This window comes from Xiphophorus hellerii, chromosome 13 (genome assembly GCF_003331165.1).
Source record: "Xiphophorus hellerii strain 12219 chromosome 13, Xiphophorus_hellerii-4.1, whole genome shotgun sequence".
Lineage (NCBI taxonomy): Eukaryota > Metazoa > Chordata > Actinopteri > Cyprinodontiformes > Poeciliidae > Xiphophorus > Xiphophorus hellerii.
Genome location: NC_045684.1, coordinates 8,414,042 through 8,440,966, shown reverse-complemented (window position 1 = coordinate 8,440,966; position 26,925 = coordinate 8,414,042). Strand labels below are relative to the sequence as shown.

At 38.5% G+C, this 26,925-nt stretch overlaps 3 protein-coding genes across 4 annotated transcripts; all 3 read right to left on the bottom strand.

Moving 5' to 3' along the window:
* Positions 1-2,354: 2,354 nt before the first annotated feature.
* On the bottom strand, positions 2,355-3,553 carry LOC116730962 (gastrula zinc finger protein XlCGF8.2DB-like; the record flags this gene model as incomplete). The annotated part of the gene is made up of 1 exon (XM_032580536.1): positions 2,355-3,553. A coding segment is annotated over one exon (1,038 nt), but the record flags the coding sequence as incomplete, so codon positions are not given.
* An 8,062-nt stretch (positions 3,554-11,615) lies between these two features.
* LOC116730868 (gastrula zinc finger protein XlCGF8.2DB-like) lies at positions 11,616-18,526 on the bottom strand. Of its 2 annotated transcripts, XM_032580401.1 has the most exons (2): positions 17,587-18,526; positions 11,616-12,729 (listed from the first exon to the last, which is right to left on the bottom strand). In XM_032580401.1, the coding sequence occupies exons 1-2, from the start codon at positions 18,524-18,526 to the stop codon at positions 11,708-11,710; spliced, it is 1,962 nt and encodes a 653-aa protein (XP_032436292.1). In that variant the 3' UTR covers positions 11,616-11,707. The 2 variants fall into 2 exon arrangements, with proteins under 2 accessions (XP_032436292.1, XP_032436293.1); XM_032580402.1 differs by lacking the exon at positions 11,616-12,729 and having other exon boundaries at positions 17,350-18,526.
* Positions 18,527-24,864: 6,338 nt separating this feature from the next.
* Positions 24,865-26,602, bottom strand: LOC116730932 (zinc finger BED domain-containing protein 4-like). Its single transcript, XM_032580504.1, has 2 exons — positions 26,114-26,602; positions 24,865-25,847 (listed from the first exon to the last, which is right to left on the bottom strand). The coding sequence occupies exons 1-2, from the start codon at positions 26,431-26,433 to the stop codon at positions 25,178-25,180; spliced, it is 990 nt and encodes a 329-aa protein (XP_032436395.1). The 5' UTR covers positions 26,434-26,602; the 3' UTR covers positions 24,865-25,177.
* Positions 26,603-26,925: the final 323 nt, after the last annotated feature.

The window sequence follows — 26,925 nt, the reverse complement described above, 5'->3', positions numbered from 1 at the left end:
TAAGCAGGGATGTTGGTACTGATTTTAAATTATTCAGTTTAGCTGACAGGTTTGCACTGTTTAACTTTTTCCTGCTGCTTCTACTCATTTCATTTCAGCAAGTCTTCTGCAGTTGAACTCAAATGTTTCTACAATTTTCAGCATTAACATTCAGCACTAACACGACATTTTCACAGGAAAGGCAAATGTTCTACTTACTTTCTAAGACACTAATAATATAACTATGTGTGGAGGTTAAATTAGTTCCAGCATTAGAAACATGGTGATCTATAATAGAAAACAGCTGCAGCAGAAAAGAGAAAAAAACAACTAAGACAAAAGGCAACAAATTATTGAAGAAAATATTCAACCATATTTTCTACAATCAAGAAAAATCTATGCATGAAAACCAGGTTGTACCAGGTTAGGATTGGCTTTTTTACTTATCACTTGGCGGCGGGGATGTTTATGGACCTGTGAGGGGCTGCTTCCTTTTTCACAGTTGGTGCGTTGGCTTTTCTGTAGCATCCTTCCTACTGGTGGTGTAGTCGGCGAGTTGAGAGGCTTGTGTTTTTGGCTTATTTGTGTATGAAGTGGTGAAAGTGCTTGTGTTGGCTGGTGTTTGCATTTTGATTGGCCCCTTTTTTTGGGTCTGGTATCGTTTGCTGTCTGTCTGTCTTGGTGTTGGTATGGGGTGTAATTTATTGCTTTGCTAGCCTATCTGTGGACACAGCCTGGTGCTGGGCTGGGATTCAGGGCTGTGGGTGGTATTCTTGTTCTGGATATTGCGCTGAGCTGGCTGGTCGGTCCATTTCTTGGATTGGGGTTCTTTCAGTCAACCCGGTGCGCTGTATGTCTGCTGGATCTTCTTCATTGGGACTAGGTGGATCCTTTGGTTGGCAGGCTGGGTTTGTGACTTGGGATAGGGATTTGGTTTGAATGATTCCTAAGCTGGTGGTCCTGTTTCTGGTTTGAATGTCTGTGTGTACACATGAGAATAGGAACATGTGATCTTGTCTCTGTGTGCCTGGTCTGTCTGTCAGGTTTGGTCTCTGGCTCCCTCCTCTCTGTGATCACCTTTATATCAAGTTGGGTGAGAGGAGGGGGCCCCTATAAAACTTTTTTCTCACCTTTCTTTTCTCTCCCGCTTTCTTCTCCGTCTCATTACAATTTAATTATATAAACCCAAAGCAGTTTCTAAGAAAGTTTCATGTAATTATATCAGGGGGAAGCCATAATGGTCCACTTATGCAAGTCTTTAGGGCTTAACCTTGGTACTCGACAATGCTGAGTGTCACACTGTCAGACAGGACAAGTTTAATACAAAACACAACAAAAAGACAAAATGCAAGTGTTTAGTCAATGGTAAATGTATGTATAGCGATTTATCTAGTGCAGAGGATGCCAAAGTGCTTTACATGTTGATGGTGGTAAGCTACATTGTAGCCCAGCTGCCCTAGGGCAGATTGACAGAAGCTGCTACACAATGGGCGCCATCGGACTTCTGACTAAGGGCAGGCAAGGCAGGTTTGGTGCCTTGCTCAAGGACTCAACAACTGAGATGGATGTGGGAAGTTTGAACCGGCAACCCATCAGTTACAGGAACCACAGTGGCTACAACCAGTATAGCTGTAGTACCACCATCTACTGGGTTCAAGTATGAGGCATAACGTACACTAAAGAAAAACTCAAAACTTTAATGTTAAATGAAATGTTACACGTTTATTTCTTTCTAAAATACATATAAACATAAAAATAGTTTCAACATTAAAATACAGTAATCTAAATGCTGCAGCAGAACAGATTAAAATATTACAGCTAAAATAAGAGAAAAAAGCAAAATATTAAAAATAATTACATGTACTTTGTGCAATCAATGCATGAAAATTAGTTTGCGGTGAATTTTGCATTTCTTTAAAGTACAAATGATTTTTTTTTATTTGAATAGATTTTAATTAGGTAGAGTAAAACTGGTTAACATAATTTGAAAGAAATGAAATCAGATTCAATCTCATTTTACATTAAACACAAAATTAAAACAAATACTGTTTTGTAGATTTTTTTTAAAACACTCAACCATTATATACATTCTATTGTTGATTTAAAAAACTACAAAAATAAACCCCACTCACTCTCTATGGTACAGAATAATACAAATCAATCCCTCAAGTCCAATCATGTGAGAATGTTCTGGAAGGGAGTCCATGTCCGGTCAAACTCTGTTAATGCATGAAATAGTCAGTGGGCCCCCAAGCCTCTTCATCTATCAGCATCAGTACTGGCACTCCTCAGGGCTGTGTGCTGAGCCCTCTGCTCTTCACGTTGTACACACACAACATACAGTTTGACATAAACAGTATGTTAGTACAATAACATACAGTTTATCATTATTGTTTATTGATACAGAATATACCAGAAAAATAAAACATCAATGAAGGAAAATGTGTCATGGTTGAACATCTCTAAGTATCCAAATGTGAAGATCAAAATGATCACATTTAACAAATACAACATAGGACATTTAGGGAACATACTTCTACAGCTTTTCAACTGTGTGACGCATCATGTGCTTAGTTAAACACTGTTTATGACTAAAACTTTTTAAACAGGTCACACATGAAAACGGCTTTTCACCAGTGTGAATCCTCATGTGCTGAATTAAACTTTGTTTTTGACAAAAACCTTTTCCACAATTTCCACATGAAAACGGCTTTTCACCAGTGTGAATCATCATGTGCCGAGTTAAATCCTGTTTTCGAATAAAACTTTTTCCACAGGTCACACATGAAAACGGCTTCTCACCAGTGTGAATCATCATGTGACGAGTTAATTCCTGTTTTTGACGAAAACTCTTTCCACAGGGCACGCATGAAAATGGCTTTTCACCAGTGTGAATCATCATGTGCTGAGTTAAAGTCAGTTTTTGACTAAAGCTTTTTCCACAGATCACACATGAAAATGGTTTTTCACCAGTGTGAATTCTCATGTGCTGAGTTAAAGCCGGTTTTTGACTAAAGCTTTTTCCACAGATCACGCATGAAAACGGATTTTCACCAGTGTGAATCATCATGTGCGTAGTTAAAATAGATTTTTGATTAAAACATTTTCCACAGTTCACACATGAAAACGGCTTTTCACCAGTGTGAATTCTCATGTGCTGAGTTAAATGCTGTTTTAGACTAAAACTTTTTCCACAGTTCACACATGAAAACGGCTTTTCACCAGTGTGAATTCTCATGTGCTGAGTTAAATCCTGTTTTTGAATAAAACTTTTTCCACAGTTCACACATGAAAACGGCTTTTCACCAGTGTGAATCATCATATGCGTAGTTAAAATAGATTTTTGAATAAAACATTTTCCACAATTCACACATGAAAACGGCTTTTCACCTGTGTGAATTCTCATGTGCTGAGTTAAAACCTGTTTTAGACTAAAACTTTTTCCACAGTTCACACATGAAAACGGCTTTTCACCAGTGTGAATCATCATATGCTTAGTTACATCCTGTTTTTGACTAAAACATTTTCCACAGGTCACACATGAAAACGGCTTTTCACCCGTATGAGTTCTCATGTGAGCATCAAAAACAGATTTGAAAGCAAAACGCCTCTTACAGATGACACATGAGAAAGGTTTTCTTCTTTCCTGATTTTGGTTCTCAGCTTCCTGGAAGATGTTTTGGTTCCTGTTTGGTTCTGATTCACTGTGGTCTGTTTGCTCATCAACAGGAACCACCATGCAGGTATCAGTCTCCTGTTTTAATTCAATCTGTTCTTCATCCTGACTGCAGTAAACTTCTTTCTCTTCCACTTTTATCTGATGATTTTCAGGCTCTTCCTGTTCTTGTTTCACCTGCAGAGGTTCTAACTCCTCCTGGTCCAGAGTGGATCTCCTCTCCTGGTTATAAACGTTACACTTCAGGGAATCTGGAGAAGAAAACAGAGAAAAAGAGTAATTGTTAACTTTACTGAAGTAAATAGGAGAAATTGTTTATCGTTTAAGACAGAAATGAACAAAAAACACCTAAAAATTCAAGAGCGTAGACAGAGATACAGATCAGTCGATATATCCAGCTGACATTTGGGGAATTCTCAAATTAACGGATATGAAAAAAAATATTTTATTACAAAATTAATTGTAGTAGGGATTATTGTTAATATTTACCTGCAAATTGTATTATTTCAAGATACTATTTATTTTTATTACTTTGAATTATATTGAAATTTTACTTTAGTTCACTTTATATCTTTATGGTTTATTTATAAACATGAGTTTATTTGTAGGTTAATAATTGTTTAGTTTTTGTTCCTTTGTTATTAACTTTTCTAAGTTAGACATTAAGAACTGTGGGTCCATTTTCTGTAAGTATAGGGACTGGTATAGGACCAGCATGCACTGGGTTGGGCCTGTGGGTTTTGACCAGAGCAGGAGAGGAAACAATGAAAAGTAGTGATGGTGAGATGCAGCTTCATGAAGCCCTGAGGAACTCCATCCAATCATTCGACTCATGAGCCGATGCACCGCGGTGCTTCATTTGCTCTACTGTGACATCAACTGGACAATATATGTAAAATAGGCAACGTGAAAACAACATGAAGCTTTACAATGAATAAACAAGTTTAAAATGTTTGTGATTCTGATACATAAATTCTGATTAATCTGGTTGTATGAAACAATGGCTGGATCCAAAAGAAAACTAGAAACAAAAAGAAAAGAGGGTTGTGATTGGCTTGTTACTCGCTATGTCACCAGGGACAACGATTTATTACTAAAAAATAAAAAGTTTAACTGCTCAGGTTTAGGTGAGTTCTCTGTCTTACCCGCTTCATTACTCAACACATCACTAATGTAAAGTTTGATCTTTGTTATTTGCTTGTCAAACTGGAAAAAAATAAACTATAAAAGCAATTTTCAAGTTGTTTGGACATTGAACTTATTTTATCTATGTAACCGTTTGGTGTATTAGTTGAAAACGGCGTAAAAATAAAGAAACGGTAAATTCCCACTCATATTGGGCCCATGAATGCACCTTTGCCCATAGTCATTGTGCCCTTTTTCCCCATAGACTATAAATAAACGCCTCATGGACCGCTCTTGCCTATTGTTACTGAAGAGATTTAAGGCGGCCATCTTGGAGCGGTCGACCGTTCCACTCAGCTTTATGTTTAACAGACTCAATACGTATCAGCGCATTTATCAATCATAACTCGCTAAATACTAAACAGATATTTACCAATTTTTCTGTAAACCTTATTAAAAGGTTAGCAATATTTACAAGGAAATTATTTTAAAGTATTTTTGAATGACTGATATAAGGTTGAGCATATTTAACTATTCTTAGTGGGGAAAACAGAATAGAGTCAGAATAGAATGTGTTGATATTTCTGTATTATGATTATTTTACAAAGCACACAACCAGTCATAATTTTTGAAATATGTTATTTAATAATATCAATACATATTCATATAAATATACAAACACAAAATAATGCAATCAGAGAGAAATAAAGATGCTTAAATAATTATAAATGCTGAATAATATGCATTAAACTACACATATTTATATGGACATGTAGGCCTGTCGTGATAAACGATAAATCAATTAATCGTACGATAAATTAAAACTACCGACTTCATTTTAATTATCGGCATTATCGTCTCTTCTGACCTTTTCTCTTTCTGTTGATGACACTGAACGAAAAAAGGCTCAACTCCGGTGCTCTCCACTGATCCTCCCTTCCTCATTTCCTCAGTGTAAAGCCCAGCGCACACGACACGATCTTAGAGCTGTCAGCCGATTGTCGGCCCATTTTCAAAACCTGACAGACCGCACATTAGCCGACAGAAATCCTAGCTATAACGGTTCCACCGGGTTCGTTCCTGCCATGTGGTGTCCAACAATGGGCACAAAATAATGGCTACAAGTCCAGTGAACTAATTTTAAAACCAGGCATTAATCAATGCTTTACTACAATCTACCTGCAATGCATGTGGCTAGTGTCAGCGTAAAGTCCTGACTGAATGAAAATCATTAGAACCTATTTACGTCACGTTAACGAAGAACTGCTGAAAAGTTACCGGGTTTATCAACTGCAGTAGCAATTGCGCTCCAACTCCTCCCCTTGTCATTTCTATATTCTTTGCATGTTGAATAAACATTAATGTTGTTTCCACATATCATCTCCAATGTCCGCTGGACTTCGGGTTGCTTCGTGTCAGCTGTTTGGGATTCCCCTCCGTAATTTCCCTTCAGAAAACATGGAGGAGAATCCGCGCTTTCTGATTGGCTGCCTGTCACATTCAACAGGCTGCATTAAGATCCCAGTTGGTGAAAACCCCTGATTTAGATCGGAGGACGATCTACCGTAACACACCACACAATCTTAGAAAGACCAGTGTTTTAAGATTGTTGTAATGGGAAAAATAGGAGCAAAAAATCTGTAGTGTGAACTATTGCATCAGGTAGTCGATGTGCCCATCTTCTCTATTTAAATCTAATTATTACTGAAGGGCAACATAATATACAGACTTCATAATCTTTTGATTGAATGCAGTATTTATTTACACTTTGGCTTTATGTTGTTTAGTTTTTATCAAGTACATTTTTTGTTAATGGAGACTGAGAATCCATTTTGTTTTTGGTTGTTTTGTTTATTTTGTTTATCAGCTCCAGTGTTAAATATTCTGTTGAAAATAAAGTGTATCTATCTTTGGCAGGAAATCACATGCATTATTACGTCATTTCCATTAAATCTGTGTAAAAAGGTCTTCAAACAATATTATCGTTTATCGCAATAATTTTTTGAGATGATTAATCGCTGAGCAAAATTTGCTATCGTGACAGGCCTATGGACATGTGTATATACATAATATCTATATAGGTTTTATTCATGTTTTCCAGCCGAGGAGGAGATTAAGAGAGATTCAGCAGCTGAGATTCATCAGTGCAGTGAATCCGTCTCTCCTTAAAGACATTCCCCACTTCTTCCTCACATGGTCTTTATGAAACCTTCAAAACAAAAACAGGAGCTATTTTACTTTAGACAGAGTGAAAGAATTTCATATAAATAAGAGTCTTTCCCACTTTGTGTGGAATAATCTAAATCAGTGTTTCCCAATTCCGGTCCTCAGGCCTCCCTGCCCTGCATGTTTTAGGTGTTTCCCTTCTGCTACACACCTGGATTGAATATATGGGTGATCAACAGGTTTCTGCAGCACTTGATGGTCATGCAATCATTTGAATCAGCTACTCTGGAATAGAGGCACATCTAAAACATGCAGAGCAGGGAGGCCTGAGGACCGGAATTGGGAAACGCTGATCTAAATCAATGTTAGGGAAAGAGATCCAAAAAGTGGTGAAATCAACCTTTATTGAAGTTTAACTAATTAGAAAAAGGTTTCACAAATCCCTAACATGGTTCTGAATATTCTGCTGTTAGAGCAGAATAATCCAGTTCAGGTCTGAAGAGTCCAGGTGTTGTAGTTTTTAAACTAGAATCGAATAAGATGCGGAAGCTAGTGAAAAATTAGGTGGAATAACCCTTTAGCCATTTCCCGAATCGGAAACCAACTTCAGCTTCGTGTATATGAGCCATTTTCACAGCGTAATTGTGATTCCTGCGTTCATTTACCGGTTAACAAAACATTTATACGGGAAAAGAACATTTACTAAAATGATCCTCATACAGAAAGGTGCAGACATTTAGACCTTAACCTGCATCCAAACGCTGCTGGTTCCTACCTATTCGGTGTAAGATTATCTGGGGCCTCCGGGAGAAATCCAGCAGTCTGCGATGATCATCCATCTCTTCCTCCGACTTGACGATGATTTCTTTAAACTCTGTGAATGTTTCTTCAGCAGCAGTTAACGGCTCGTTGATAAACTCGTTTAGAGAAACAGTCGAACATTCAACCAAACAGACCATGCGCCATTTTCTTTGTCTTCTTCTTCTTCTTTGGGATTTTATGACTGTCGTTTATTCATGTCATTGCATTACCGCCACCTTGTGGATCTTACGATCATCACATCTAAAGATTTCTTATACAGTGCCAGTCTTTTCATAGTAATAATAAAAAACAGCTGCAGCAGAAAAGAGAAAAATACAACTAAGACCCAAGAAACACTAAATTATTGAAGACAATAATAATCAACCATACTTTCTAAAATCAAGAACAATCAATGTATGAAAATTAGTTTATAATGTATATTAAAAGTAATTATTTTTCATTTATTCATTAAGCTTTTACATAGGTAGAGTTATACTGGTTAATATATCTTGAAACAAATAACAGAATCAGTTACGATGTCTTTTTGTTTTAAAGAGAAGCTTAGAGATTATTTGTACATAGAAAAAATAAGGATGTAAGCTTATGTGAAATAAATAATCGAGCGTTATGGCATCGGCCATCTGTTGTAACGACGTCATATAAAACCTTATCGTATCGAACATCTGTTTTTAATGTGTAATTTGACCCTTGTTGCGTATTACAAAACATAGATAGCACAGAATTTACCAGTACAAATTCATAACATAGATCAATTTGAAAGTTCATACATTTTAGTAGAGCGAAACAAACTTTAGCATAATGCATGTTTTTCTGACTTTACTGGAATCACATATTTAACATGCAAAAAAAAGACTGTCAACAATTTTAAACAAGTAAATAACTTGTTAAATACACCGACAGCCTTGTGGCCACAGCTCCGATAAGCTGCCTCCGCAATGGAGGCACGGAACACGGTCCACTCAGACTCAATGTACCGCATCTCCACCGGAACATGTTCAAAGTTTTGCCGGAGATGGGAGTTAAAGCTCCATCTCACAGGGGATTCCACCAGACGTTCCCAGCAGACCCTCACAACATGCTTGGGCCTGCCAGGTCTGACCGGCATCCTCCCCCACCACCGGAGCCAACTCACCACCAGGTAGTGGTCAGTGGACAGCTCCGCACCTCTCTTCACCCGAGTGTCCAAGACATGCGGCCGCAGATCTGATGAAAGGATGACAAAGTCGATCATCGAACTGTGGCCTAGGGTGTCCTGGTGCTAAGTGCACATATGGACACCCTTATGCCTGAACATGGTGTTCGTTATGGACAATCCGGGACGAGCACGAAAGTCCAACAACAGAACACTACTCGAGTTCAGATCGGGGGGGCCCCTCCAGGTCTCACTGTCACTGCCCACGTGAGCGTTGAAGTCCCCCAGCAGAACAAGGGACTCCTCAGAAAGAGCACACTCCATTACCCCCTCTAAGGATTCCAAGAAAGGTGGGTAATCCGAACTGTCGTTAAGCACAAATGACAGTCAGGACCCGTCCCCCCACCAGTAGGCAGAGGGAGGTTACCCTCTCATTCACAAGGTGTAAACCCCAACTTACAGGCGCCGAGATGGGGAGCAACAAGTATGCCCACTCCTGCCCGACACCTTTCACCATGGGCAACTCCAGAGAGGAAGTATGTCCTGCCCCTCTCAAGGAGACTGGTTCCAGAACCAGAGGCATGGGTCGAGGTGAGACCGACTGCTTCTACCTGGAACCTCTCAACCTCACACACTAGCTCTGGCTCCTTCCCCACCAGAGAGGTGACATTCCACATCCCAAGAGCCAGCTTCTGCAACCGAGGATCGGACCGCCAGGGCCCCTCCCTCGGCCACCACCCATCACACATTGCACCAGACTCCTTTGGCCCCTCTCACAGGTGGTGGGCCCATCGGAGGGGAGACCCATGTCTCCTCTTCAGGCTGAGAACGGCTGGGCTCCAAGAGGGAAGAGCCCAGTCATCAGGCGCTCGCCATCGTACACCCCCTCCAGGCCTGGCTCCAGAGTGGGGTCCCGGTGACCCGTGTCCAGGCAAGGGAACACACAGACAAAATGCAAGTGTATAGTCAATGGTAAATGTACTTATAGCGATTTATCTAGTGCAGAGGATGCCAAAGTGCTTTACATGCTGATGGTGGTAAGCTACATTGTAGCCCAGCTGCCCTAGGGCAGACTGATAGAAGCTGCTACACAATCGGCGCCATCGGACGTCTGACTAACAGCAGGCAAGGCAGGTTTGGTGCCTTGCTCAAGGACTCAACTGAGATGGATGTGGGGATTTCGAACCGGCAACCCATCAGTTACAGGAACCACAATGGCTACAACCAGTACAGGTGTAGTGTAGGGGTTGAACGACTACATATTTTTTTAAGGTCGACTACATCATGATAATAGTCGAGTCGATGTCGACTAGTCGCGGTGACGTCATAGTGACGTAAGCGCAAAAACCCTTCACAACTACTTGGAGGCTTTATTAGCTATTTTCACGGCAAATATTGACACCCCCCCCCCCCCCCACACACACACTCTCGCCTTCTCCTGCTTTTACTAAGCCTATTATGGAGATTCTTCGTGAGCAGCGGGGAAAAGTTTGTTGCACAAAGTCGGGTCTGACTTTTTTTTTCTAAACACCGGCTGATGCTGATGATCTCTGGATAGTTACTATAGGAGTCAAATGATCACACTGACTACATGGTGCTTTTGGAACATCACAAGCCAAACTTGTTATGAACGGATCCCGTTTGGTTACAGCTGAATTCAACGAAACCACCTGCTTCTCCTCCGCCTGATGCGCGGCAGGAAGCTCTGCTGACTCAGCAGATTGAACGATTTAAGATATTTTCTAGTCAATGTCAACATGATAAAAGTCGAGTCGATGTCGAGTTGACTAGTCGTTGTGACTAGTCAACTGTAAAAACTCGCGAGACGTCCTAGAGTCGACTAGTCGACTAATTGGTTCAACCCCTAGTGTAGTGCCACCATCAACAGGGTTCAAATAAAAAACATAACATACACTAAAGGAAAACTCAAAACTTTTAATTTTACTTATACAAATACACATAAAAATGGTTACAACATAAAAAGAGAGAAATCTAAATGATGCAGCAGAAAAGAGAAAATAATTACAGCTAAAATTAGAGAAGAAAACAAATTATTGAAAATAATCACATGCACTTTGTGCAATCAATGCATGAAAATTAGTTTGTGGTGAATCTTGCATTTTCTTTAAAGTACAAAAGCATTTTTTTATTTGAATAGATTTTAATTAGGTAAAACAAGTTAATATAATTTGAAAGAAATTAAATCAGTTTCAATCTCATTTTACTTTAAAGACAAAACTATCACAAATACTTTTCTTGCAGATTTTTTGAAAACAATCATATACATTCTATTGTTGATCTAAAATACTACAACAATAAACTCCACATACTCTCTATGGTACAGAATAATACAAATCAATCCCTCAAGTCCAATCATGTGAGAATGTTCTGGAAGGGAGTCCATGTCCGGTCAAACTCTGTTAATGCATGAAATAGTCAGTGGGCCCCCAAGCCTCTTCATCTATCAGCATCAGTACTGGCACTCCTCAGGGCTGTGTGCTGAGCCCTCTGCTTTTCATGTTGTACACACACAACATACAGTTTGACATAAACAGTAAGTTAATACAATAACATACAGTTTATCATTATTGTTTTTTGATACAGAATATACCAGAAAAACAAAACAAAGCATCAATGAAGGAAAATGTGTCATGGTTGCACATCTCCAAGTATCCAAATGATCACATTTAACAAATACAACAATTTTCAGCTTTATAGACATGAAACCCCTCCAGTCTTTCATTCTAGTTTTAAACCAAATCAGTTCTATAGTGAACCTCAACATAGGACATGTATGAAAAATACTTCTACTGCTTTTCACCTGTGTGACGCCTCAAGTGCCGAGTTAAATACAGTTTTTGACTAAATTTTTTTCCACACGTAACGCATGAAAACGGCTTTTCACTAGTGTGAATCATCATGTGCTGAGATAAATACTGTTTTTGACTAAATTTTTTTCCACAAGTAACACATGAAAACGGCTTTTCACCAGTGTGAATCATCATGTGCTGAGTTAAAACCTGTTTTTGACTAAAACTTTTTCCACAGTTCACACATGAAAACGGCTTTTCACCAGTGTGAATCGTCATGTGTTTAGTTAATAGCTCTTTTCGACTAAAACTTTTTCCACAGTTCACACATGAAAACGGCTTTTCACCAGTGTGAATCATCATGTGCTGAGTTAAAACCTGTTTTTGACTAAAACTTTTTCCACAGTTCACACAAGAAAACGGCTTTTCACCAGTGTGGACCATCATGTGTTGAGTTAATGGCTGTTTTCGACTAAATCTTTTTCCACAGTTCACACAAGAAAACGGCTTTTCACCAGTGTGAATCATCATGTGGTGAGTTAACTGCTGTTTATGACTAAAACTTTTTTCACAGTTCACACATGAAAACGGCTTTTCACCAGTGTGAATCCTCATGTGACCAATTAAATTATTTTTTTCCCTAAAACGGTTTCCACAGTTCACACATGAAAACGGCTTTTCACCAGTGTGAATCCTCATGTGACCAATTAAATTATTTTTTTCCCTAAAACTTTTTCCACAGGTCACACATGAAAACGGCTTTTCACCTGTGTGAGTCATCATATGGTGAGTTGAACTCTGTTTTGTACTAAAACTTTTTCCACAGGTCACACATGAAAACGGCTTTTCACCAGTGTGAATCCTCATGTGACCAATTAAATTCTTTTTTTCCCTAAAACTTTTTCCACAGTTCACACATGAAAACGGCTTTTCACCAGTGTGAATCCTGATGTGACAAATTAAATTCTTATTTTCCCTAAAACTTTTTCCACAGGTCACACATGAAAACGGCTTTTCACCTGTGTGAATCATCATGTGCAGAGTTAAATTCTGTTTTCGACTAAAACTTTTTCCACAGGTCACACATGAAAATGGCTTTTCACCCATATGAGTTCTCATGTGAGCATCAAAAACAGATTTGAAAGCCATACGCTTTTTACAGATGTCACATGAGAAAGGTTTTCTTCTTTCCTGATTTTGGTTCTCAGCTTCAGCAGTTTCCTGGAAGATGACTTGGTTCCTGTTTGGTTCTGATTCAGTGTGGTCTGTTTGCTCATCAACAGGAACCACCATGCAGGTATCAGTCTCCTGTTTTAATTCAATCTGTTCTTCAGCCTGACTGCAGTAAACTCCTTTCTCTTCCACTTTTATCTGATGATTTTCTGGCTCTTCCTGTTCTTGTTTCACCTGCACAGGTTCTAACTCCTCCTGGTCCAGAGTGGATCTCCTCTCCTGGTTATAAACGTTACACTTCAGGGAATCTGGAGAAGAAAACAGAGAAAAAGAGTAATTGTTAACTTTACTGAAGTAAATAGGAGAAATTGTTTATCGTTTAAGACAGAAATGAACAAAAAACACCTAAAAATTCAGGAGCGTAGACAGAGATACAGATCAGTCGATATATCCAGCTGACATTTGGGGAATTCTCAAATTAACGGATATGAAAAAAATATTTTATTTATTACAAAATTAATTGTAGTAGGGATTATTGTTAATATTTACCTGCAAATTGTATTATTTCAAGATACTATTTATTTTTATTACTTTGAATTATATTGAAATTTTACTTTAGTCCACTTTATATCTTTATGGTTCATTTATAAACATGAGTTTATTTGTAGGTTAATAATTGTTTAGTTTTCGTTGCTTTGTGTTTGTTATTTACTTTTGTAAGTTAGACATTAAGAACTGTGGGTCCATTTTCTGTAAGTATAGGGACTGGTATAGGACCAGCATGCACTGGGTTGGGCCTGTGGGTTTTGACCAGAGCAGGAGAGGAAACAATGAAAAGTAGTGATGGTGAGATGCAGCTTCATGAAGCCCTGAGGAACTCCATCCAATCATTCGACTCATGAGCCGATGCACCGCGGTGCTTCATTTGCTCTACTGTGACATCAACTGGACAATATATGTAAAATAGGCAACGTGAAAACAACATGAAGCTTTACAATGAATAAACAAGTTTAAAATGTTTGTGATTCTGATACATAAATTCTGATTAATCTGGTTGTATGAAACAATGGCTGGATCCAAAAAAAAACTAGAAACAAAAAGAAAAGAGGGTTGTGATTGGCTTGTTACTCGCTATGTCACCAGGGACAACGATTTATTACTAAAAAATAAAAACTTTAACTGTTCAGGTTTAGGTGAGTTCTCTGTCTTACCCGCTTCATTACTCAACACATCACTAATGTAAAGTTTGATCTTTGTTATTTGCTTGTCAAACTGAAAAAATAAACTATAAAAGCAATTTTCAAGTTTTTTGGACATTGAACTTCTTTTACCTTCGTACGAAGCATCACCTCAGTGCAGCAGTGGCTTGTTGACTGAACTTTTATAGGATGTTTGGTTTGACAAACAATCGCCACTACAATTTATTTATTACAAATTATTACATTTTACAGCTACTAACACACTATTATTGTTTCATGCTGTTTGCTTTACTAACCTTGCGCTGCATTGTTCACATTTCTCCTGTTTTCAAAAGTAAGTTTGATTAGTTAAAGGAGGAAAAGCCATAAAAGGTCATTTTATTTCTACATCAATAAGCCATTTTCACAGCGTAATTGTGTTTCCTGCGTTCATTTACCGGTTAACAAAACATTTATACGGGAAAAGAACATTTACTAAAATGATCCTCATACAGAAAGGTGCAGACATTTAGACCTTAACCTGCATCCAAACGCTGCTGGTTCCTACCTATTCGGTGTAAGATTATCTGGGGCCTCCGGGAGAAATCCAGCAGTCTGCGATGATCATCCATCTCTTCCTCCGACTTGACGATGATTTCTTTAAACTCTGTGAATGTTTCTTCAGCAGCAGTTAACGGCTCGTTGATAAACTCGTTTAGAGAAACAGTCGAACATTCAACCAAACAGACCACGTGCCATCCTCTTTGTCTTCTTCTTCTTCTTCTTTGGGATTTTATGACTGTCGTTCATTCATGTCATTGCATTACCGCCACCTTGTGGATCTTACGATCATCACATCTAAAGATTTCTTATACAGTGCCAGTTCTCTTTGAAAGACGTAAAGTCTTTTCATAGTAATAATAAAAAACAGCTGCAGCAGAAAAGAGAAAAATATAACTAAGACCCAAGAAACACTAAATTATTGAAGACAATAATAATCAACCATACTTTCTAAAATCAAGAACAATCAATGTATGAAAATTAGTTTATAATGTATATTAAAAGTAATTATTTTTCATTTATTCAGTAAGCTTTTATTTAGGTAGAGTTATACTGGTTAATATAACTTGAAACAAATAACAGAATCAGTTACAATGTCATTTTGTTTTAAAGAGAAGCTTAGAGATTATTTGTACATAGAAAAAATAAGGATGTAAGCTTATGTGAAATTTTTATCGAGTTTGATGGATTAAAAAGCCCCACCCAAATACACAATCAAGCGTTATGGCATCGGCTATATGTTTTAATGACGTCATATAAAACCTTATCGTATCGAACATCTGTTTTTAATGTGTAATTTGACCCTTGTTGCGTATTACAGGACATAGATAGCACAGAATTTAACAGTACAAATTCATAACTTAGATCAATTTGAAAGTTCATACATTTTAGTAGAGCGAGACAAAATTTAGCATAATGCATGTTTTTCTGACTTTACTGGAGTCACATATTTAACAAGCAAAAAAAGACTGTCAACTATTTAAAACAAGTAAATAACTTGTTAAATACACCGACAACCTTGCGGCCACAGCTCCGATAAGCCGCCTCCGCAATGGAGGCACGGAACACCGTCCACTCAGACTCAATGTACCGCATCTCCACCGGAACATGTTCAAAGTTTTGCCGGAGATGGGAGTTAAAGCTCCGTCTCACAGGGGATTCCACCAGACGTTCCCAGCAGACCCTCACAACACGTTTGGGCCTGCCAGGTCTGACCGGCATCCTCCCCCACCACCGGAGCCAACTCACCACCAGGTAGTGGTCAGTGGACAGCTCCGCACCTCTCTTCACCCGAGTGTTCAAGACATGCGGCCGCAGATCTGATGAAACGACGACAAAGTTGATCATCGAACTGTGGCCTAGGGTGGCCTCTCAACCTCACACACTAGCTCCGGCTCCTTCCCCACCAGAGAGGTGACATTCCACATCCCAAGAGCCAGCTTCTGCAACCGAGGATCGGACTGCCAGGGCCCCCTCCCTCGGCCGCCACCCATCACACATTCCACCCAAGACCTTTGGCCCCTCTCACAGGTGGTGGGCCCATGGGAGGGGAGACCCATGTCTCCTCTTCAAGCTGAGAACGGCTGGGCTCCAAGGGTAAGAGCCCAGTCATCAGGCGCTCGCCATCGTACACCCCCTCCAGGCCTGGCTCCAGAGTGGGGTACCGGTGACCCGTGTCCAGGCAAGGGAACACACAGACAAAATGCAAGTGTATAGTCAATGGTAAATGTACTTATAGCGATTTATCTAGTGCAGAGGATGCCAAAGTGCTTTACATGCTGATGGTGGTAAGCTACATTGTAGCCCAGCTGCCCTAGGGCAGACTGACAGAAGCTGCTACACAATGGGCACCATCGGACTTCTGACTAACAGCAGGCAAGGCAGGTTTGGTGCCTTGCTCAAGGACTCAACAACTGAGATGGATGTGGGGATTTCAAACCGGCAACCCACCAGTTACAGGAACCACAGTGGCTACAACCAGTACAGGTGTAGTGCCACCATCTACTGGGTTCAAATAAAAAACATAACATACACTAAAGGAAAACTCAAAACTTTTAATTTTACTTATATAAATACACATAAAAATGGTTACAACATAAAAAGAGAGAAATCTAAATGCTGCAGCAGAAAAGAGAAAATAATTACAGCTAAAATTAGAGAAGAAAACAAATTATTGAAAATAATCACATGTACTTTGTGCAATCAATGCATGAAAATTAGTTTGTGGTGAATCTTGCATTTTCTTTAAAGTACAAATGCATTTTTTTATTTGAAGAGATTTTAATTAGGTAGAGTAAAACAAGTTAATATAATTTGAAAGAAATGAAATCAGATTCAATCTCATTTTACATTAAACACAAAATTAACACAAATACTGTTTTGTAGAATTTTTTTTAAAACACTCAACCATTATATACATTCTATTGTTGATTTAAAAAACTACAAAAATAAACCCCACTCACTCTCTATGGTACAGAATAATACAAATCAATCCCTCAAGTCCAATCATGTGAGAATGTTCTGGAAGGGAGTCCATGTCCGGTCAAACTCTGTTAATGCATGAAATAGTCAGTGGGCCCCCAAGCCTCTTCATCTATCAGCATCAGTACTGGCACTCCTCAGGGCTGTGTGCTGAGCCCTCTGCTCTTCACGTTGTACACACACAACATACAGTTTGACATAAACAGTATGTTAATACAATAACATACAGTTTATCATTATTGTTTATTGATACAGAATATACCAGAAAAATAAAACATCAATGAAGGAAAATGTGTCATGGTTGAACATCTCTAAGTATCCAAATATGAAGATCAAAATGATCACATTTAACAAATACAACATAGGACATTTATGGAACATACTTCTACAGCTTTTCAACTGTGTGACGCGTCATGTGCTGAGTTAAACACTGTTTATGACTAAAACTTTTTAAACAGGTCACACATGAAAACGGCTTTTCACCAGTGTGAATCCTCATGTGCTGAGTTAAATCCTGTTTTCGAATAAAACTTTTTCCACAGGTCACACATGAAAACGGCTTCTCACCAGTGTGAATCATCATGTGACGAGTTAATTCCTGTTTTTGACGAAAACTCTTTCCACAGGTCACGCATGAAAATGGCTTTTCACCAGTGTGAATCATCATGTGCTGAGTTAAAGCCGGTTTTTGACTAAAGCTTTTTCCACATTTCACACATGAAAATGGCTTTTCACCAGTGTGAATCATCATGTGCTGAGTTAAAGCCGGTTTTTGACTAAAGCTTTTTCCACAGATCACGCATGAAAACGGATTTTCACCAGTGTGAATCATCATGTGCTTAGTTAAAATAGATTTTTGATTAAAACATTTTCCACAGTTCACACATGAAAATGGCTTTTCACCTGTGTGAATTCTCATGTGCTGAGTTAAATGCTGTTTTAGACTAAAACTTTTTCCACAGTTCACACATGAAAACGGCTTTTCACCTGTGTGAATTCTCATGTGCTGAGTTAAATCCTGTTTTTGAATAAAACTTTTTCCACAGTTCACACATGAAAACGGCTTTTCACCTGTGTGAATTCTCATGTGCTGAGTTAAATCCTGTTTTTGAATAAAACTTTTTCCACAGTTCACACATGAAAATGGCTTTTCACCAGTGTGAATCATCATGTGCTGAGTTAAAACCTGTTTTCGACTAAAACTTTTTCCACAGTTCACACATGAAAAAGGCTTTTCACCAGTGTGAATCATCATGTGCTGAGTTAAATGCTGTTTTAGACAAAAACTTTTTCCACAGTTCACACATGAAAACGGCTTTTCACCAGTGTGAATCATCATATGCTGAGTTAAATTAGATTTTTGACTAAAACTCTTTCCACAAGTCACACATGTAAACGGCTTTACACCCGTATGAGTTCTCATGTGAGCATCAAAAACAGATTTGAAAGCAAAACGCCTCTTACAGATGACACATGAGAAAGGTTTTCTTCTTTCCTGATTTTGGTTCTCAGCTTCCTGGAAGATGTCTTGGTTCCTGTTTGGTTCTGATTCATTGTGGTCTGTTTGCTCATCAACAGGAACCAACATGCAGGTATCAGTCTCCTGTTTTAATTCAATCTGTTCTTCACCTTCACTGCAGTAAACTTCTTTCTCTTCCACTTTTATCTGATGATTTTCAGGCTCTTCCTGTTCTTGTTTCACCTGCACAGGTTCTAACTCCTCCTGGTCCAGAGTGGATCTCCTCTCCTGGTTATAAACGTTACACTTCAGGGAATCTGGAGAAGAAAACAGAGAAAAAGAGTAATTGTTAACTTTACTGAAGTAAATAGGAGAAATTGTTTATCGTTTAAGACAGAAATGAACAAAAAACACCTAAAAATTCAAGAGCGTAGACAGAGATACAGATCAGTCGATATATCCAGCTGACATTTGGGGAATTCTCAAATTAACGGATATGAAAAAAATATTTTATTACAAAATTAATTGTAGTAGGGATTATTGTTAATATTTACCTGCAAATTGTATTATTTCAAGATACTATTTATTTTTATTACTTTGAATTATATTGAAATTTTACTTTAGTTCACTTTATATCTTTATGGTTTATTTATAAACATGAGTTTATTTGTAGGTTAATAATTGTTTAGTTTTTGTTCCTTTGTTATTAACTTTTCTAAGTTAGACATTAAGAACTGTGGGTCCATTTTCTGTAAGTATAGGGACTGGTATAGGACCAGCATGCACTGGGTTGGGCCTGTGGGTTTTGACCAGAGCAGGAGAGGAAACAATGAAAAGTAGTGATGGTGAGATGCAGCTTCATGAAGCCCTGAGGAACTCCATCCAATCATTCGACTCATGAGCCGATGCACCGCGGTGCTTCATTTGCTCTACTGTGACATCAACTGGACAATATATGTAAAATAGGCAACGTGAAAACAACACGAAGCTTTACAATGAATAAACAAGTTTAAAATGTTTGTGATTCTGATACATAAATTCTGATTAATCTGGTTGTATGAAACAATGGCTGGATCCAAAAGAAAACTAGAAACAAAAAGAAAAGAGGGTTGTGATTGGCTTGTTACTCGCTATGTCACCAGGGACAACGATTTATTACTAAAAAATAAAAACTTTAACTGCTCAGGTTTAGGTGAGTTCTCCGTCTTACCCGCTTCATTACTCAACACATCACTAATGAAAAATTTGATTTATGTTATTTGCTTGTCAAACTGGAAAAAAATAAACTATAAAAGCAATTTTCAAGTTGTTTGGACATTGAACTTATTTTATCTATGTAACCGTTTGGTGTATTAGTTGAAAACGGCGTAAAAATAAAGAAACGGTAAATTCCCACTCATATTGGGCCCATGAATGCACCTTCGCCTATACGTCATTGTGCCCTTTTTCCCCATAGACTATAAATAAACGCCTCATGGACCGCTCTTGCCTATTGTTACTGAAGAGATTTAAGGCGGCCATCTTGGAGCGGTCGACCGTTCCACTCAGCTTTATGTTTAACAGACTCAATGACGTATCAGCGCATTTATCAATCATAACTCGCTAAATACTAAACAGATATTTACCAATTTTTCTGTAAACCTTATTAAAAGGTTAGCAACATTTACAAGGAAATTATTTGAAAGTATTTTTGAATGACTGATATAAGGTTGAGCATATTTAACTATTCTTAGTGGGGAAAACAGAATAGAGTCAGAATAGAATGTGTTGATATTTCTGTATTATGATTATTTTACAAAGCACACAACCAGTCATAATTTTTGAAATATGTTATTTAATAATATCAATACATATTCATATAAATATACAAACACAAAGTAATGCAATCAGAGAGAAATAAAGATGCTTAAATAATTATAAATGCTGAATAATATGCATTAAACTACACATATTTATATGGACATGTAGGCCTGTCGTGATAAACGATAAATCGATTAATCGTACGATAAATTAAAACTACCGACTTCATTTTAATTATCGGCATTATCGTCTCTTCTGACCTTTTCTCTTTCTGTTGATGACACTGAACAAAAAAAGGCTCAACTCCGGTGCTCTCCACTGATCCTCCCTTCCTCATTTCCTCAGTGTAAAGCCCAGCGCACACGACACGATCTTAGAGCTGTCAGCCGATTGTCGGCCCATTTTCAAAACCTGACAGACCGCACATTAGCCGACAGAAATCCTAGCTATAACGGTTCCACCGGGTTCGTTCCTGCCATGTGGTGTCCAACAATGGGCACAAAATAATGGCTACAAGTCCAGTGAACTAATTTTAAAACCAGGCATTAATCAATGCTTTACTACAATCTACCTGCAATGCATGTGGCCAGTGTCAGCGTAAAGTCCTGACTGAATGAAAATCATTAGAACCTATTTACGTCACGTTAACGAAGAACTGCTGAAAAGTTACCGGGTTTATCAACTGCAGTAGCAATTGCGCTCCAACTCCTCCTCTTGTCATTTCTATATTCTTTGCATGTTGAATAAACATTAATGTTGTTTCCACATATCATCTCCAATGTCCGCTGGACTTCGGGTTGCTTCGTGTCAGCTGTTTGGGATTCCCCTCCGTAATTTCCCCTCAGAAAACATGGAGGAGAATCCGCGCTTTCTGATTGGCTGCCTGTCACATTCAACAGGCTGCATTAAGATCCCAGTTGGTGAAAACCCCTGATTTAGATCGGAGGACGATCTACCGTAACACACCACACAATCTTAGAAAGACCAGCGTTTTAAGATTGTTGTAATGGGAAAAATAGGAGCAAAAAATCTGTAGTGTGAACTATTGCATCAGGTAGTCGATGTGCCCATCTTCTCTATTTAAATCTAATTATTACTGAAGGGCAACATAATATACAGACTTCATAATCTTTTGATTGAATGCAGTATTTATTTCCACTTTGGCTTTATGTTGTTTAGTTTTTATCAAGTACATTTTTTGTTAATGGAGACTGAGAATCCATTTTGTTTTTGGTTGTTTTGTTTATTTTGTTTATCAGCTCCAGTGTTTAATATTCTGTTGAAAATAAAGTGTATCTATCTTTGGCAGGAAATCACATGCATTATTACGTCATTTCCATTAAATCTGTGTAAAAAGGTCTTCAAACAATATTATCATTTATCGCAATAATTTTTTGAGACGATTAATCGCTGAGCAAAATTTGCTATCGTGACAGGCCTATGGACATGTGTATATACATAATATCTATATAGGTTTTATTCATGTTTTCCAGCCGAGGAGGAGATTAAGAGAGATTCAGCAGCTGAGATTCATCAGTGCAGTGAATCCGTCTCTCCTTAAAGACATTCCCCACTTCTTCCTCACATGGTCTTTATGAAACCTTCAAAACAAAAACAGGAGCTATTTTACTTTAGACAGAGTGAAAGAATTTCATATAAATAAGAGTCTTTCCCACTTTGTGTGGAATAATCTAAATCAGTGTTTCCCAATTCCGGTCCTCAGGCCTCCCTGCCCTGCATGTTTTAGGTGTTTCCCTTCTGCTACACACCTGGATTGAATATATGGGTGATCAACAGGTTTCTGCAGCACTTGATGGTCATGCAATCATTTGAATCAGCTACTCTGGAATAGAGGCACATCTAAAACATGCAGAGCAGGGAGGCCTGAGGACCGGAATTGGGAAACGCTGATCTAAATCAATGTTAGGGAAAGAGATCCAAAAAGTGGTGAAATCAACCTTTATTGAAGTTTAACTAATTAGAAAAAGGTTTCACAAATCCCTAACATGGTTCTGAATATTCTGCTGTTAGAGCAGAATAATCCAGCTCAGGTCTGAAGAGTCCAGGTGTTGTAGTTTTTAAACTAGAATCGAATAAGATGCGGAAGCTAGTGAAAAATTAGGTGGAATAACCCTTTAGCCATTTCCCGAATCGGAAACCAACTTCAGCTTCGTGTATATGAGCCATTTTCACAGCGTAATTCTGATGTCTGCGTTCATTTACCGGTTAACAAAACATTTATACGGGAAAAGAACATTTACTAAAATGATCCTCATACAGAAAGGTGCAGACATTTAGACCTTAACCTGCATCCAAACGCTGGTGGTTCCTACCTATTCGGTGTAAGATTATCTGGGGCCTCCGGGAGAAATCCAGCAGTCTGCGATGATCATCCATCTCTTCCTCCGACTTGACGATGATTTCTTTAAACTCTGTGAATGTTTCTTCAGCAGCAGTTAACGGCTCGTTGATAAACTCGTTTAGAGAAACAGTCGAACATTCAACCAAACAGACCATGCGCCATTTTCTTTGTCTTCTTTGTCTTCTTCTTTGGGATTTTATGACTGTCGTTCATTCATGTCATCGCATTACCGCCACCTTGTGGATCTTACAATCATCACATCTAAAGATTTCTCGTACAGTGCCAGTTCTCTTTGAAAAACGTAAAATCTTTTCTTCCACTTTATCTAAATAAAACAAATACAATATTAGTATTCCAGTTTTCCACAAATCCAAAGTTAATATTGTCTTCTGATTCGTATCTCCTACATCCCGCAACATGTTTCACAGTTTCTTCACTCCACCAGATCAGAACCTTTCCTATAGTTTCCGTATATCCACAATGATCGCTGCTGCTTTGTTCGGAGTTACCGCTGGTTCCGCCCATCCTGTGGCTTATTGAGAGCCGATCAGCACCGGCTTGTTCACTGAATTGTGCGGTGCTGGTGGTCGAGTGTAAAAGACTTTTAACGGTTTTATCTATTTGAATTTTCTACCGGTATTTAAATAATACTGTAGTTTCTTTCTACTGCACTAGATGGGTTAAATGCTATTACTCTCTTTAATACTGAAATTATTCAATATATGACCTTATATTTTATCTTTGCAAGCATTACTATGTCATATTCAAAGTTTTATGGAGGGATGTTGGATGTAATTTTAAGTTATTCAGTTTAGCTGACAGGTTTGCACTGTTTAACTTTTTCCTGCTGCTTCTACTCATTTCATTTCAGCAAGTGTTCTGCAGTTGAACTCAAATGTTTCTACAATTTTCAGCAGTAACATTCAGCACCAACACGACATTTTCACAGGAAAGGCAAATGTTCTACTAACTTTCTAAGACACTAATAATATATCTATGTGTAGACAGTAATAATAGAAGACAGCTGTTAGAAAAATTATCTAAGTTCATTTACTTGTGAGTTTATTTGAAAGGTTATGTTTTCATATTATTATTTTGTGTGTTGTTTACTTGACTCCTTTTATTCTGTGATACATTATTAACAATTTTTGGGATGTTTGCCTGGAGGCAAGAGGCGTTTGCACATTCCTGTGTTATCAGCTCCATGTGTAACTGATTAGTTGTGGTCAGCCTCATGCCCTTTTAAGGGCATGGCCACATTAGGTTCCAGAACACCCTGTAGAAAAAGGTCATTGGTCAAATTCTTTGTGTGACTATGTGAAAAAGCCCAACCTCCTTCCTTGTTTTTTCTAATAAAAGAGAAGTGCAGACAAAGAGCTGGGAGAGTTGATCCCAGACAGTGTTTGACAGCGGTTTTCAGTTTTCCTATTCTGTAGAAAATTTGTGTCTCTGGTTGATTCTTTGCATGTTAGGAACTAAAATAAACCTATCAACAGCTGCAGCAGAAAAGAGAAAAATACAACTAAGACAAAAGAAACTCTAAAGTACTGAAGACAATAATAATCAACCATACTTTCTAAAATCAAGATCAATCAATGTATGAATATTAGTTTATAGTTAATATTAAAAGTATTTTTTTCATGTTTTCATTAAGCTTTTACATAGGTAGAGTTAAACTGGTTAATATAATTTGAAACAAATAACAGAATCAGTTACAATGTCATTTTGTTTTAAAGAGAAACTTGGAGATTTTTTTGTATCTAGAAAAAATAAGGATGTAAGCTTATGTCAAAATTTTATCACGTTTGATGGATTAAAAAGCCCCACCCAAATAAATAATGGAGCGTTATGGCGTCGGCTATATGTTTTAATGACGTCATATTAAACCTTATCGTATCGAACATCAGTTTTAAATTTATAATTTGACCCTGGTCACACATTGCATATGGAAATATGACGTCAATACCAGTGATGGGATTTTCGTCTCCTTTTCGAGATGCGGCTCTAATGGCTCTTCTTACTGTGGCGAGCCGGTTCTTTCGGCTCTCCATATATATTTTTGACATTATTAATTAATTAATAGCTTAAACCTAATTGTATAATATTTTGTTTCATTATTGACATTGTTAAGCTCTTATGATGAGTAAAAATGCCGCATAACAATGCTTTATAAATAACCCTTTTATTATAACCAATTAAATTATCACAAAATAGCACCACTTCCACAAAAATAACTTAAAATAAATTAAACAGTTAAATATAAATACAAACACCCACCACAATACGAAAAAGTATCAAAGCAGCTTCATAACAGAAAAGGTGCCACAATACAAATATCAAATACATTGCTATTAAATTAAAGTATAAAACTATGAAGGATAAAAAACATGTGAACAACACAAGTTTTGAACCACTAGAGATGAAGAACTCACTGTGTTAAATCACTCAAAGACTTACAGATTGGCGTTGAGAAACACCAGGTGTCTAAGCTTGGCAGGGCTGATCCTGTTCCTTCTCTCAGTTATGATCTGTCCAGTTTTAGAGAAGATCCTCTCTGAGGGGACGGATGTTGCCACTATGCACAGTCTACCTGCCATCACGTGAGAGAGAAGTGGATAGATCAGTGCCTTTGTCTCCCACCAGCTCAGTGGGTCGGCACCGCGCTGGAAAAGAGGCTCCTCAAGGTAGGACCTCACTTCCAGAATAGCATCAGCTGTAGGATTCCTGGTTGCAGTGTCTCCGCTTGCCCGCTCCTCAAAAAACCTCCAAACAGCCGATGCTTGGGGCTCCTCCAGCTCACGTGCTGCTGCTCCCTCCTCTCCTCCATGACCCCCTTGCAGGTGAGATGACTGCCGATACCTTGATGCTGCTGTAGTTATTCTTTGGAGGGCTCCGTCGACTGCTCGGTTGTCATTAAAGGCCACCTTTTTGAAACGGGGGTCGAGGATGGTGGTTTCGGACAGAACTGTGTTGTGCTCCATCCGGTGGAATTTTGTGTCCATGCTTGAACAGAGAGAATTCACCAACTCCTTCACGCTCTCTGTGGTTACTCTGCTCTGGTGCTCTGCTGTCACTCTCTGAAGACCCCTGCACAGTATCAGCATTTTGGAGCCGGTAACATACCTGAAAAAAGAAGCATCAACATATTATATTTTATATAATATTTATTTATATAGCCTATTTAGCTATATTATTTTAAGTTTCATTTCTAAATTGCTTTACATACTAATAATTTTATTTGTTTAGTAGTATTATTTTCAGCCACTTCTAAACCTGTTTGTCAAATAAATAATTTAACAAATAAAAAAATTATAATGATAATAACATCATAATAAATTTTAATAGGTATCATAGTAATATTATAGTAAAGTTCAATGAGATGACACTACCTCTCTGCGCTGATCTCCACTGTGACCTGGTCCAAGGGCTCCAGGACACTGCAGGCCTCTTGCAGAGCCTCCCACTCCTCTTGGCTGAGAGGAGCCACAGGTGCATTGATCACTGCCAATGTTGCGATAACCGCATCCTTTGATTCAAGCATTCGCTGGATCATATGGAACGTACAATTCCAGCGGGTGACACACTCCTGTTTGAGCTTAAGCTCTGCCATAGACATCTGCCGCTGGGTGGATTTAAGTTTTTGGGTGGCTGCTGTGCTTCGGTGGAAAAATTCCACTATTGCCTTCACTTTGTCCACAGTGGGCTTCATAGCCCTCAGAGCATTTCTCACAAATAGATTAATGGTGTGTGCCAGGCATGGACGGTGTGTCCATTTCAACAGCTGGATGGCTCTTGTAATGTTGGCTGCATTGTCTGTGACACAACACACAACTTTGTTTTCCACCCCCCACTCTCTTGCCACTCGGAGGAGCTCTTCTGCCAGGTATCTGGATGTGTGCCTGTCACTAAACTCCAAACAGTCCAGCAGAGATGACACCATACTGTAGTTTTCAATGAAATGGCAGGTGACAGACATAAATGATGTGGTGGCGCGGGATGTCCAGCAGTCAGTGGTCAAGCATGCAGCTGAGGCTCTCTTCACCCTTTCTTGCAGGGAGGCCCGTGCTGCATCATATAGGCCTGGGATTATTTTCTGTGACAGGGTTCTTCGGCTGGGGAGGGCATACATGGGATTGAGGGCATGGCAGTAACTCCTAAATCCGACATCCTCTACAATGGAAAAGGGCTGGAAATCACGTGC

Coding starts and splice junctions, on each gene's coding strand:
- LOC116730868 (XM_032580401.1), bottom strand. CDS start 18,526: ATGAGAACTCATACGGGTGTAAAGCCGTTTACATGTGTGACTTGTGGA. Junction 12,730..17,586: donor GCACATGAGGATTCACACTG/GTGAAAAGCCGT, acceptor TGATTCACACAG/GTGAAAAGCCGTTTTCATGT.
- LOC116730932 (XM_032580504.1), bottom strand. CDS start 26,433: ATGAAGCCCACTGTGGACAAAGTGAAGGCAATAGTGGAATTTTTCCAC. Junction 25,848..26,113: donor GTGGAGATCAGCGCAGAGAG/GTAGTGTCATCT, acceptor TTCTTTTTTCAG/GTATGTTACCGGCTCCAAAA.